The following is a 13,721-nucleotide window of genomic DNA, read 5'->3' on the forward strand; positions in this document are numbered from 1 at the left end:
TATATTTTACCCTCAAAAAGAAAAGTACAAACATAACATACCTGCTAACTGTACAAACAACCTGACTCTGTGTTTATCTGCTGACATGTTGCCAAATCAAGCGTGTACTTTCCAAAGCTCGTCCTATTGAGTAAGAAGTTCCTGCTGGTGTTTCTGTACTATTCCTACTTCTACTTCTACTATTTGCTTTCTGAAGGGGAGTAAAAGTCTAAAGTAACATAATATGGAAACACTCATGTACAAGTACCTTAATAATTGTACTTAACTACTGTACTTGTGTAAATATACACGCCATCACTACTGTCAACAGATATACTAATCATGGTTTATGTGATGACATTAGCGGATAATGCTGGCCGGTCCATTTCCATCCAAACTATGTGTTTTAAATTTGCCTGTGAACCAAAATCATACATATATTTCACATTTCCATAAGCCTTTTCATTACGTGTGTCCACAGTAAACAGGAGGGATCTGATCACTCTCTGATGTTTGCTGCCGTGTGGAGTGGGATATCCATCAGAAGATTTGATCTGTTGTGTGTGTGGACGGCCGAGTGTTTCATCAGGTCGGTCTGAGTATAACGAGGCACAAAGAAGTGAGTGTCTGTGTGGGAGTTCAGGTCTGACTCAACGCCCTGTTTGTCTGTAATGTGTATACTAGCCATCATTGTGTGTGTGTGTGTGTGTGTGTGTGTGTGTGTGTGTGTGTGTGTGTGTGTTGATGTCGGGGAACGCTGACTGTACATTTGCATGTGTGTGCTTGAAATAAGCTTCACATACAGATGAGTCACAGTGTTAAAGCAGACGGTCGTATACGATCAGTAAAAGTGAATCTTTGTTCTATTCAGATCAAGATATTACACACAAAACATAGATGATGCATTATTATAGATGAAAGAAATTAACTTAAAATTATACCTCAAACATTATTCACAGTGAGTACCTTCACTTGTGTTCTTATGTAATACTTGTGTACGTGTACTTGTAAATGCTGGACTTGCAATTGTTTACTTTTACATCGTGGTATTAGTACTAATATTCAAATACACACAACACACACACACACTCACACACACACAACACTCACACACACACACACACACAACACTCACACACACACACACTCACACACACACAACACTCACACACACACACACACACAACACTCACACACACACAACACTCACACACACACACACACACACACTAAGCAATCAATAGAGGAAGAGAATAGACTGGAGGTCTCTGACCACAGCATCCTGAATATGTCTCCTCTTGGCTCCAACACACTGAACACATCTCGTGTGTGTGTGTGTGTGTGTGTGTGTGTGTGTGTGTGTGTGTGTGTGTGTGTGTGTGTGTGTGTGTGTGTGTGTGTGTGAGAGTGACAGTGAGAAGTTAAGAGTGAAAGGTCAGGAAATGGTGTGAACACCTGGTTCCTGTGGCAGTTTGGAGGAGACGAGTGCTGGTTTGCTGCCACACCAGTGAAAACCACAAAGTGCACCAATGATTAAAAAAAGCTTCCTTTAAGTTTCACACCACAGGTAGGTACAGGGCTTCTGGTGGGACCTGGTCCCACACTGGACCAGATCAGAGCTGGTTTACTTACTGTCCTGTCAGGGATCGACCTGCGGAGTTCAACCTTCAGAGGGACGTTTGCAGCTGCTCTGAGGTCAGAAACGGAGCTCCACAGGGATCAGCACTCGGTCCTCTAGTTTTGTGTGTACTTGCTGCTCAATACATAATAAATCACTGCTATGCTGATGACAAACACATCTATCTTCCTACAACTTCCAGTGATTCCTCCCAGCTGGTTAAATTAGACATGCTTGTATGAACAGCGCTTTTAACAGATTCTTTTGCACAATTTGCACAGATGCACACAATTAAGAATCTATTTGCTGCCTCACTTTGAGAGCTGTTTAGCATTTATAAGCACAGACATGTAGTACATGGTTTAGAACACACCATAGTGTCGCTGTGAGCAGATACAACTCTTCATGGGGCCAATAATTGGAGAAAAACACAACCGTAATAATATAAAATATGTCTTCATGAGAGAATTTATAATTATTGACAAATACCGTACAGTTATCAACCCTTAAAATGTTCTTAAATCTGCTTACAACAACATTATAGTGTGCAATAAACCATTTATTACATGTGTTTGTGCTGTTATGAAGGCTAAACGGTGGGATGGACACAGATTATATGATGGGACGCTGTCAGGGAACAAGAAATACAACATAAAAACATCATTTAAACGTCTATAAAGAGCGCACACCACGATAGATGTACAAGTTTAGATCTGTATGCTGGAGCAGAAGATAATGTTGCCATTTCATTTCAGTTGGACTCAAAGAAAAGTAGAGCTGAATGAGTCTCTGTCCTCACCTTGAGACCACGAAGGGTTAAAGCTGCTACTTCTCTCTTTCTCTGCAGACGGAGGAATCCACCCTGCTGGACCGCTGCTGTGACTCATGCACACGTGTGTGAATGTGTGTGTGTATGTGTGCGTGTGCGTGCACAAGGGCCATTTATGCGGGTGATCATGTGTTTGTGTGTTAATGAGTTGGGTGTGTGTGTGTGTGTCTGTGTCTGTGTGTGGAAGACATATAATTATCTGAGCATGTGTTTGTGCCAAGCTGTGGAAGGCACCGTACTTTCCGTGTCCTGCAGATGAGCACACACACACACACACGCACACACGCACAGACACACACACACACACACACACACACACACACACATAAAGATGCAAAGAGGAGAAGAAAAAAACAGTCGGCTTCAGACAGAGTTACTGAAATAATAAAAAGATTTGTCCTCATTTCACCAAACAGACATTTTTCAACTTGTTTTTGTGTCAGAGTGATCTGGTCCGTCTGTTATTGTGTCCGAGTCCCGCTCTGCAGGTCTAGCTCTCTTTAGAGCCTCCTCCCTCTGTGGTTCTCCCTCCTCGGCCTCCTAAACCTCTCCATCGTCAGCATAGAGGTGGACCTCATATGAAGAGCTGACTCCTTAAACTGTGAGAATGTAAACAATACGCCATTCTTGATTCAACTTAATTATTTAAGTTCATTCAATTGGCATTTTCAAAACTAATTAGACAAATTTGAACTAATGATTCAACCTGAGTTCAGTTCACTCACGTGTGTTTAAGGCAGCAGGTGAACTCAGGCTTTGAAGTGTAACCACATGTTGATTATTGCTTTTATTGAAACGACTCATTGATGAGTAAACTGTGGCTGTTTGAGTTATTTAGTCGTTTTAATTTCAATTAAAAATTCTTTGTTGGTTTCATCAATAAAGAGTGAAGAACAATATTTCACTTTGGAAAGTAAAGTATCACCAGATGGGACTATACTCAACTAAAGTAGTAGTGTATTAAAAGTGTACTTACAGTAAGTACAGTACATGAGTGAATGCGCTTACTTCCCGCTGCTGAATACAAAAGTATTTCTGTTAAAAAACGAGCAATTTATCAAATAAAATGCAGCTTTAAAAAGATGTAAAAGCTTTATTTACAACAGTTACATTTTAAAGCAATTAAAACAGCATAATTACAATATTTCCAGATGTACAATAACAGTATAAACAAAGACAACATGTTGCTACAGTCGTACTGGGTCATGTGGAGTCATTCATTCTGGCACAAACAGCTCCGACAGAAGCTTTCTGTACAGCGTTAGAGAAGCAACACACCAGTGTCTCAGGGTCCTGCTTTAATAACTTTTATCTTTTTAAAATTCAAATGAAAAGAACTGAGAGTAAATGTTTATCTTCCTGTTAACAGATCATAATGATGATCCTGTTTATTTACCCAACGAGCTCAAACAGAACCAGAATGTGTCTGTGCTGTAACACCTACAGATCAACACATCAACAGGTTGCATATCAGTTTCACAAGACTGTAACTCATCGCTCAGCTTCCTCTCCTTCATGCTCCGCCTGCAATACAGTACTTCAAAAATGAGGTCTCAGGTTTCACATGGAACAATATCAGAAAATCAACACGCAGTCACAGCGGAGGGAAAGCAAAGCGGGTACATGTGGTGCAGAGGAAGACGAGCCGGAGACGAGTGACTCTCCAGGAGGAAGAGGTTCAGAGGACACAGTTAGAAACAGAGAGACGTCTGATTCATGACGCAAGAAGTTCACACTTCAGCTTCAATTTCACACCTTTAAAGATGAGCGATGAATGAGAAACGGACCAGAGTGGCTTCTGATGAATGAACGTCAAACACAGACCTTTTAATATTACAATATGAGATAATATCAGTGAAGTATAGAGCAGACAGCTATGGACAGATTATGAGACACTGGACTCTGGACACATACAACCTCAACCTCCATTCCAAGAAGAAGAAAGAACCCCCGAGTGAAAGACGACCACTCAACGCTTTCTTTTACTTTAATCCATCAGAATACGAGAACTGATTCTAAATTGATTTATCTGGTTATTTAATAAAGTAAAATACAAATATATGCATGTCTCTCTGTGGTCACTTTGAGCTCATTTTTTTGTCTCTTATGCTCCTTTTATGCTTCTTTGTAGTCGATTTGTAGTTCTTGTTTTGCTTGTTTGGTCTCTATGTGTCTTTTGCATCTTTTTGTGGTCGTTTGAGTCTCTTTGTCGTTGATTTGTCATCTCTGCCGTGGTTATTTGTTCCTCTCTCTGGTCACTTTGCGTCTCGTTGTGGAGGAATCCTTCTGTAGTTGTTTGATTAACTTTCCAATTCAGTGATGTAATCCTTACATACCAATAAACTGACTATTCCCTCTAAACACGGCTCCTGTGAGACTGTTGTCATGAGCGGATCACTTTTACTTCTGTTGACTTTATCCACTGAACCTCTGCTCTGACATGAGGTGAGCAACAACGTCAGCCAGCTTTAGTTACGGAGCAGCCTGAAGATGAAGCGTCGTGTCTGAGCCGCTGATTGAACACAAGAGATTAAACCGATGAGGATCTCACCTCATCTGTGACACAACTGTGCAAACGTCCAGTTGTGACTCAAACACACTCGCATGAATTCAGTTATGGATTGTGTTACAACAGACTTCTGCTGCTGCTCTGACTTCCTTTTGGATAACTTCATAAAGACAATGATGGAACTCATTTCTTTTAGAAGATTAAGAAGATTATATTTCATTTTTCCCCATTGAAAACAACCCAGATCCGTGGACTTTTAAAGAATACAATGTTAGATGTTTAACTGTGCAGCTCAACGAGCAGAACACGGTGAACCCAGACCCCGTGTTATCCACCGCTCTGTAGCTGAGGCAGGACAGTTAACCAGACGTACATCTGCAACCAACCAGTTAGTCTCAATCCAAGGTGTTTCTCTTGTAAAACCGGAAAAACATCTTTCTGGTTTGCCGATCCTTGATGAGCTCATTATCACCTCCTGAGAGCAGGAATACTGTAACTACGGTTGTAACGGGTGTAGTTTCTTCCTACGAGTCCATTCTCACCAGACGACGATGAGATGATTCTTTATACAAACTCTATGTTCTGATTTTAAAACATGGATTAACTGGTTGCTTTGGCAAATGTATGAAACGTCTCCACCTCCAGCAAAGAGCAGTGCAGCTGTAGTCAGTCTGTGATCAGTCTGTAGTCAGTCTGTGATCAGTCTGTGATCAGTCTGTAGTCAGTCTGTGATCAGTCTGTGATCAGTCTTCACTATTGTAAAAAAAAAAATAATATTTCATCCTACATCCTCCAAATCAGAACAAATCAGGATATTTGTGCATACAAAAGAGCATTGAACTGTTCTACTTCATCATTGTTCAGGTTGAGTTGTAATCAGCTGTAAGAGGTAACGTGCATTTCACCTTTAAGAACACAAACGCCTACTTCTGCTGGTTCCTCACATGACTACAGGATGCTTTAATGAGCTAAGAGCTCAAAGAAGAGAATAAGTGTGAAGCCCGTATCACCGCTGTTTGATACGTTAACGTTGACGCACTAAACGCTCTTTGACTCTGAAGGGTTCAGTGTCTGGTCGTCGTCCAGAAGTCTCTCAGAGTGTTTTAATGAGCTGCAGGCGTGAGGAGACCTGGCCGGTCTGAATCTCCGGGCTGATGAACGGATAGCGTGACCTCGTCAACAAACCAGTACGAGCCGACTACACTCAGTGTGACTGCTGACGTTAGGTCCAGAGGCTGAAACGAGGAAGACGGCGCTGCTTCATCACTTCATCATCATTCTTGTGATCGATTGCAGGAAGTTTCTTTGAACATTAAAACGACGTCAGAATAAAAGGTAGAAGATGAGTAAAGAAGACATGAAATGACAGTTTGATGGTTTAAATGACTTCACTGTGGATTGTGTTCGTCCTCTTGATCTTTTGAGTTTCACTCCATGAAATGAGCAGCTTATTAAAGTACTCATTCTTATTGTTGTATAATATGCTGGTGATCATCATTGTGCAAAATCTTCAATCAACAATCAGAGCAAAGAGGGAAAGACGCCCTGTGACGACTGGATTTGGTGATTCTGAAATCTGAAGTTAGTTTTTTCGATAGTTGGGAGGAAGTCACTTCTTCACCATTGGACCTGCTCTGGTGGTGACAGAGGGAGGCTGGGATCCATCACTCAAATGTTGGGACACTATCATCTTACTAGAGGGTTGTGTTTGTGTAAAACTGAACAATACAGATGTTAAAATGTCTGAAATTGTAAAGTAATCATGAAATAGAAGGATAAAGCATGAATTTGATCTTCCAAGATCACACATTTCTACAACACAGATGTGTTCTCACGTCTTTGAAGGAGCTGCAGGATTGATGCATAAAAGTACCTCTGAGTGGATAATGATCCTCAGTACATATTAGCTAACTGGCAACGGGAGGTATTGAAGATAAAACCTGACCCGGGTATCGAAATATGACACAGAAAACAAGAACTAAATGGACACGTTTATCATTATTGCAGACAAATGCAGTATTACGCTGCATTTAAACAGGAAAGTTGGGTCATTTTATGCATTTTTCTTCCCCTACCAGAGAATTATTTCACAGTTCCTAATACTTGTCCGACTGTCCCTCTGAAATATTCCCGTCTTTCACAAACCAAATGCTGTGATTTGCCTCCCAAAGCAAGGTGTTCTGTTGCTGAGGACCACAGAACACATTCTACTACCCACATCTCCAAATGTCTGCTGCTGGAACCTCTTCAACTAACAATGAAGACATAAGCAGACATGTAATTCATGGCAACAGTAGTTCAGATTAAGACGTTGGAAGGATTACTTTGGCCCAGTTGGTTCCCATGAATGCTGGATGCTGATGTGACAGGAAGAGAGAGGAAGAGACTGGACCCACATACTTTAACAACCCGGGTCTGCAGAGGAATTCATCATCTCTGTACAATAAAAAACACCTTTAAGAGAAGCAGAAAAATAATAAAAATAGTAAACAGGAAACTGTACAAGGCACATTTGAGTTTCCACAGGCGTCATTTTTTGCACAGGGGCATATTCAGGTGACATGACCGCCTCTGTGCTGGAGAGGAGTGCAACATCCGGCTCTATGGCAGCAATGCAAAGACTCAGACACCGTGAAGGAGAAATAGGTGAAAAAGCAAAAAATCCAGGCATTTTAGAGTTCCTTAAAGGTGTGTACACATCATCTCCACCTGAATTAAGATTTCAAAGTTTCCTTAAGGAAGGTAAAAAAATGAGGTCCCCAAAAAACGCAAAAAGGATCCGACACAGATACAAATATTTCAGAACAAAATGCTACGTCTGCTGGGTTTTCCAAAGGCTAAACCTGAGAGTGGTCCTGGCTGTTCGTACTGCCTTGCAGATAGATAACCAGGAGGACCAGGAGGCCCACGCAGAGCAGCACGGCGGGCTCCTGGTGGATGTTTGGCAGCGGGTTCGGATGGATCACATGTCCACCTGCCATCCCCTGAAACAGAGAGGAGAGAGAGAAGAAGAGGTGTTACAGCTTTCATGAGATACATGGTTGCATCAAAGTCAACGAAAAATCTGTTTCTTGAACAGAAAGGTTTGGGTGAAGACACAACTAGGAAAAAGGTAGAAGTCCGACCTCTGCAGAGTCCAGATGGATAAACATCGTTATTAGACAGTTAGAGCAACGGATGTTGTATAAAGAGCGGGAGACGAGGTCAGGGTGGGTCGAATAAAGGCGAACATTTCAACCAGGAGGCCGACGTTCGTGTCCCGCGTGAGACCAAGTCAACGTTCAACTGTTCGTATATCTTACGAAAAGTTACTCCTCATTTTCCGTGCGTTTTCCTCTCATAACGTGCATATAGTCCTTTCAAAATAAATGTCTTCACAGAAAACAACGTAGGTTTCGAAAAAGATCGTCGTTTGGGTGGAAATAACTGCAGAAGTGGTGTTACTGAAGTACCACAGTCACATGACAAATAAATCAACTTTGACTTTGAGCATGAACAGTGGTCTCATGGGTGAAAAATCGACTTCTGTTACTAGCTTACGTAGATATTTCAAGTAATAATTGTAATTATTTTAACGCAAACTCCGATCTTTTCCTAAACCTAACCGAGTTCCGTTGCCTAAAGCTAATCAAGTAAACCTTAACAACTAGGTCAACTTTTTAAAAGTGGAAACTGAGACACTGAATGTAGAGCATCGTAGTTTGAAGCCAGCGATCAAGCGTCGGGATCTGACGAGTTGCTCGCACGTCACAGATGTAGTTTACAGTGACAACGTTTGAAAGATTGGATCCTTGTTTCCAGACACAGAAAGACTAAAGACATCTTCTTGTGTGCAACTGAATCAACGGTTGCAGGCTGCTAGCTAAATATGCTAACGCTAGCTCGATAGACTTCCATTTTTCCAAACAGTCAGCATCCTGTTGATGATCCATGCAGAAGACATGCCGATAAAGAAACAGCCTTGTTGCCACATTGCTGCGTAGAGCTACTACATTACTACTGTAATACTACGAGTATTACGATTACGATATTAAGGAAAAATGTTCGAGCAGACGCTGAAAAGAGTGAGAACAGCATGTTCAGTCCATTCTGGCCCAACTGAATCATCTGCATCGGCTCTTGCTCTCATTTCACAAGATGTTGGTGTGTGTTGTGATATACATCAGATGTTCAGGTAAACACTCTGGACTCCCTTGATGATATAAAATCAAAGAGACACGCACACATTCTGTATGTTTACATCCACAGGAAGCAGGTAAGTACAGATCTCCACATCCTGCCACAGCTCTCTTTACTCTCTCAGTCAGGGTATGAATGCATATGTGCATGTTTGAATTTGTCTGAAGGATTCCAACCATACAGACTAGTTTCATATATATTCTTCCAGTGTTAGAGAATCTACATACTTAATACATATTTAACTTGTGTATATATATACATACATATAAAAGACCCCATTGCTCCCTGGGTCGACAAAGGGCAACATGAGTGAAATATTGTTAAACATTTTGTGGAGATAAATACCTCAGGGGAAAAGAAACTGTTGTTGAATGGTGTTGGATTACATAGATTAACGTAAAGACGGCAGCTGGTAATTATGTAGAGTTAATAATAGAGGATTGAAGGTATTTTTCTCATTTACTGTTACTGTAAAACCTCACCTCAGTGAGTCTGCAACTTGCCGTAAGTCGGTTTTGTTTGTATGGAAGTTAGCCAGCTGCAACGGTCACAATGGAACCGCTACACGTACATGTCCATTCTACTCCTAATCTATTTCTGCGTTGACCCCACTTGGCGGCAGCTTCTCCCCAAAGAAAGCACTCATCAGAAACAGTAAGGTTCCTGTTGGTGAGGACAGGTGGATTAGATAGATCTGGTGACTTCGCTTACACCAACACACACTTCTAACAATAACAGGGAAACATTGGCTCCAAACAAAAGAAGAGAATGAACAAGAGCTTGATGAGGAAAAGGTCATTTACACGAAGTCGCCAACGAAAATGTCGAACTGGAGAAGACAACGAGATTCTGGGACTCCCGTCAGTCAAGAGCCGACCCAGTAAGAAGCACATTTGTCAAACAAATTGGGTGAGAGACAAATTAAGAACCGGCTACGTGACCACGGTGTAAACCCTCATGTCCTTCCTAGCCCAAGAAACATTTCCCTGCGGGACAATAAAGTATATCTTATCTCCTCTTATCTCATCTTATCTTAGTCAGATGTAACATCTAGGAGCTGTGTGAATAAAAAGCAGAGATCCTCAGCTACTGCTGAGGAAACCGTAGACTACTGAAGCGTTTACAAGAATAACAAACGGCATTTACAAGACGAGGCATCCGGTTTCTTCCACTGGATGATAGATGTCCTGTTTTGGCATGAAGCCTTTTCAAAGACCATCCAGACATGGAATGGCACAGAACAAGCCTTCTGCCTCGGGGCGAAGCTTCACTCTGAAAACAGGATCTCAACGGACGAGAGAGCAAGAGAGGAATATCAAAGCTGTGTGGTTTGATTCAAAAAGCGAGCCAAGAACCTCAGAAACCCCTAATACCGGAGGAGGAAACAGGTGGAGGGGAGGACTAGTTAATGTGATGAATCACTCTGCTTGTGACTCACGGTCAGAGATGACCAAAGAGCTGCCAGCATACTGAACCAGCTCAGCAGTTTAGATCCATAGAGAAGTCCAAAGCAAGAACCAGAGAGAGAAGCTCTTTTCTACTCAAACTCAACTGTGAAAAAGTACTAAAACTAAATGTAGTAAAAGCTGAAGAGAGAACAACTCAAAATCAGATCTCAGTGTATTGTGAGCTTGAGTCCATATGTTTAAAATCATCAATATCCCCACGCACTAGCTAGTAACTAGAAGGACATATTTGCTGGGATCCACTTTTATGAACATCTGTTTTTGGCTCCACCAATCATCCGATCATCTCAGCAACTATGGATGGACTGAGATTGTAAATGTGGTTCTCATTCATGGTCCTCAGAGGATACATTGTAATAACTTTGACCCTTCTTCTTTTCACCTAGCGCCATCATCAGGTCAGCTTTTTAATTTAACCAATATTTGGATTTGCGACCAGAAAGATGCCAATACATTCCCATCAGCCTCAGCTGTACGCTCTGTTCAGTGCTCATTCAAACATGTTAGCATGCTAACACGCTACACCTGCTGATAGAGATGCACAGGTTCCGATTTCCTTTCTCTCTAAGAACTATAATTGACTGGAAAAATCAATTGTATGTTCATAATAACTGTTAGTTGTTCCAGCTGTTCTGTTTCTCTGCTGTCTTTGGTACAAATTGCGAGCGTTATGTCTTCTTCACGCATGCTGAAGAACTTCCACACCGACGAGATGAACTCTCGTTTTATTATTGGTTGGAGGTTTAAATTAATTGACTGCAGAATTCTTCTGAAGAAACGAAATGGCTCAAATCTCCACAAACACGTGTGGAGAAACACGTCATTGTGACGTAGCGTGTGGTACTTTTTCTTCTTGCTTTGTGGGAGATTTCTTAGGAGACAACGGTGGAGGATGCAGCTGATAGAGCAGCAGAGAGGAATCTCTCCTAACAGTGATTGATTCTTTGGGGGTTTCACCTCCACAGCCTGATATCGTACATCAAGACCCTTGTGGGTGCAGAAGCTGAAGCTAACACCATCAGTTCAACCCTCCTTCTCATTTGGCACCACACGACCTCAAAGCTTCTCCTTTGTTTTGAGTAGAAGAGACAAGAAGCCTTGTGGTTTTGAAGTTGGCAGAGTTTCTGAGCTCTTTCCTCGCCTCACAAACCTCCAGATGGGCTGCAGGCTGCAGAGTGACGGACCACGACTCACTGAGAGCTGGTTTACATGTTCCATTTGTGGATCTTTTGACGACTATATAAATAGCAAAGAGTATTAAACAGTTGTATTTGGTTGCAAACTTACAGATGTTCTGAGCCCAAATGCAAAATGCAGCCTCTCAAAGCCCCCCACATGACCTGCTGCTCTGTAGTCATGGTAGACACTTATTACATTTCATATATTGTAGAGCTGATGATCTCTTTTAAATCACTTAAAACCCATTTTTACAGACTGACTTTGATGTGATGTCGTAAACTATTTAGTTTTATTTGATTTATTTCCTAGTTTATTTGTATGGTATGAATTGGTGTTATTGTTTCATCTATTGTTGTGTTTTTTCAGGTGTAACTCTGACCTCAGTTTGTCTTGTTGGGCTTCACTCTTCAGCTTTCTGTTGTTGTTATTATGGATTTTGCTGCTTTGTCTGTCAAAGCACTTTGTAAACTGTTTTTAAAAGTAAAGTAAAAGTTATTATTATTATTATTAATAGTATTATCTTAGCTCAGGATGAAGACCGGATTCAAGAGGAAACGGCTGCCCTGCTTGAAACAAGTTGAAATAACATGTTGCATCTCACTTAATGCAAACACTGATAACTACGTATGAACAGCTTGTACACGTTGAGGCTGGTCTGCTGTTGGTCTGTTGTTGGTCTGCTGTTGGTCTGTTGCTGGTCTGTTGTTGGTCTGCTGCTGGTCTGCTGTTGGCCTGTTGTTGGTCTGTTGCTGGTCTGTTGTTGGTCTGTTGTTGGTCTGTTGTTGGTCTGTTGCTGGTCTGCTGCTGGTCTGCTGTTGGTCTGCTGTTGGTCTGTTGCTGGTCTGCTGCTGGCCTGTTATTGGCCTGTTGTTGGTCTGTTGCTGGTCTGCTGCTGGCCTGTTATTGGCCTGTTGTTGGTCTGTTGCTGGTCTGCTGTTGGTCTGTTGTTGGTCTGTTGTTGGTCTGCTGTTGGCCTGTTGTTGGCCTGCTGTTGGCCTGTTGTTGGTCTGTTGCTGGTCTGTTGCTGGTCTGTTGTTGGTCTGTTGTTGGTCTGTTGCTGGTCTGCTGTTGGTCTGTTGTTGGTCTGTTGTTGGTCTGCTGTTGGCCTGTTGCTGGTCTGCTGTTGGTCTGTTGTTGGTCTGTTGTTGGTCTGTTGTTGGTCTGTTGTTGGTCTGTTGCTGGTCTGCTGCTGGTCTGTTGTTGGTCTGTTGTTGGTCTGCTGTTGGTCTGTTGTTGGTCTGTTGTTGGTCTGCTGTTGGCCTGTTGCTGGTCTGCTGTTGGTCTGTTGTTGGTCTGTTGTTGAGGTTGTACTTCAGAGTGAGGATGAGAGGTTGGATTTCCACTGCAATAAGAAGCAGATGGACTCTTCAGCTGACAAACTGCAGGCTGAGAGCCAAAACCAGTTTCACCAAACACTCTGGATACTCAACCTTATACCTCAGGGTTACAGAAAAGGAAACACACACACACACACACACACACACACACACACACACACACACACACACACACACACACACACACACACACACACACACACACACAGAAACACACAGAAACACAAACACTGGCAACTCTCTTAATCGTTTCCTCATTTGAACTCTTACCTCATACAACCCTCTCATCATCTGAGAGTAGAGAACCTGCTGCCACAAATGGTTTTTCGTGCTGTCACTGCAACTCTGCAGGCTTCTAACAAGTAGTTCAACTGGCACACACACACACACACACACACACACACACACACACACACACACACACACACACACACACACAAAGTCATCATCATGCACGTACACATGCACACAATAGTGCTACTGTGATGAAATACGTGACCAGACTGATGTACATGCAAAAAAAAGAAAAGAAAGAGCAACGGAGCAAAACATCTACAACTAAAGAGAAAAGCCGAAGTGGGCAGTGAGCCGGATAATCCAGCAGTCACATCTAAGTCAGTGAGTC

At 42.1% G+C, this 13,721-nt stretch overlaps 1 protein-coding gene across 1 annotated transcript in view; it reads right to left on the minus strand.

Moving 5' to 3' along the window:
* Nucleotides 1-3,499: 3,499 nt before the first annotated feature.
* Nucleotides 3,500-13,721, minus strand: part of bcl2l11 (BCL2 like 11) — a 38,438-nt gene continuing 28,216 nt past the window's right edge. Inside the window, exon 4 of the mRNA XM_076083151.1 lies at nt 3,500-7,919. Coding sequence (XP_075939266.1) covers nt 7,773-7,919 — 147 coding nt within the window. The 3' untranslated portion in view covers nt 3,500-7,772. The remainder of the gene's footprint in view (nt 7,920-13,721) is intronic.

This window comes from Anarhichas minor, unplaced genomic scaffold, assembly GCF_050575085.1.
Source record: "Anarhichas minor isolate MPS153535 unplaced genomic scaffold, ASM5057508v1 ptg000122l, whole genome shotgun sequence".
In the NCBI taxonomy this organism is placed as follows: Eukaryota; Metazoa; Chordata; class Actinopteri; order Perciformes; family Anarhichadidae; genus Anarhichas; species Anarhichas minor.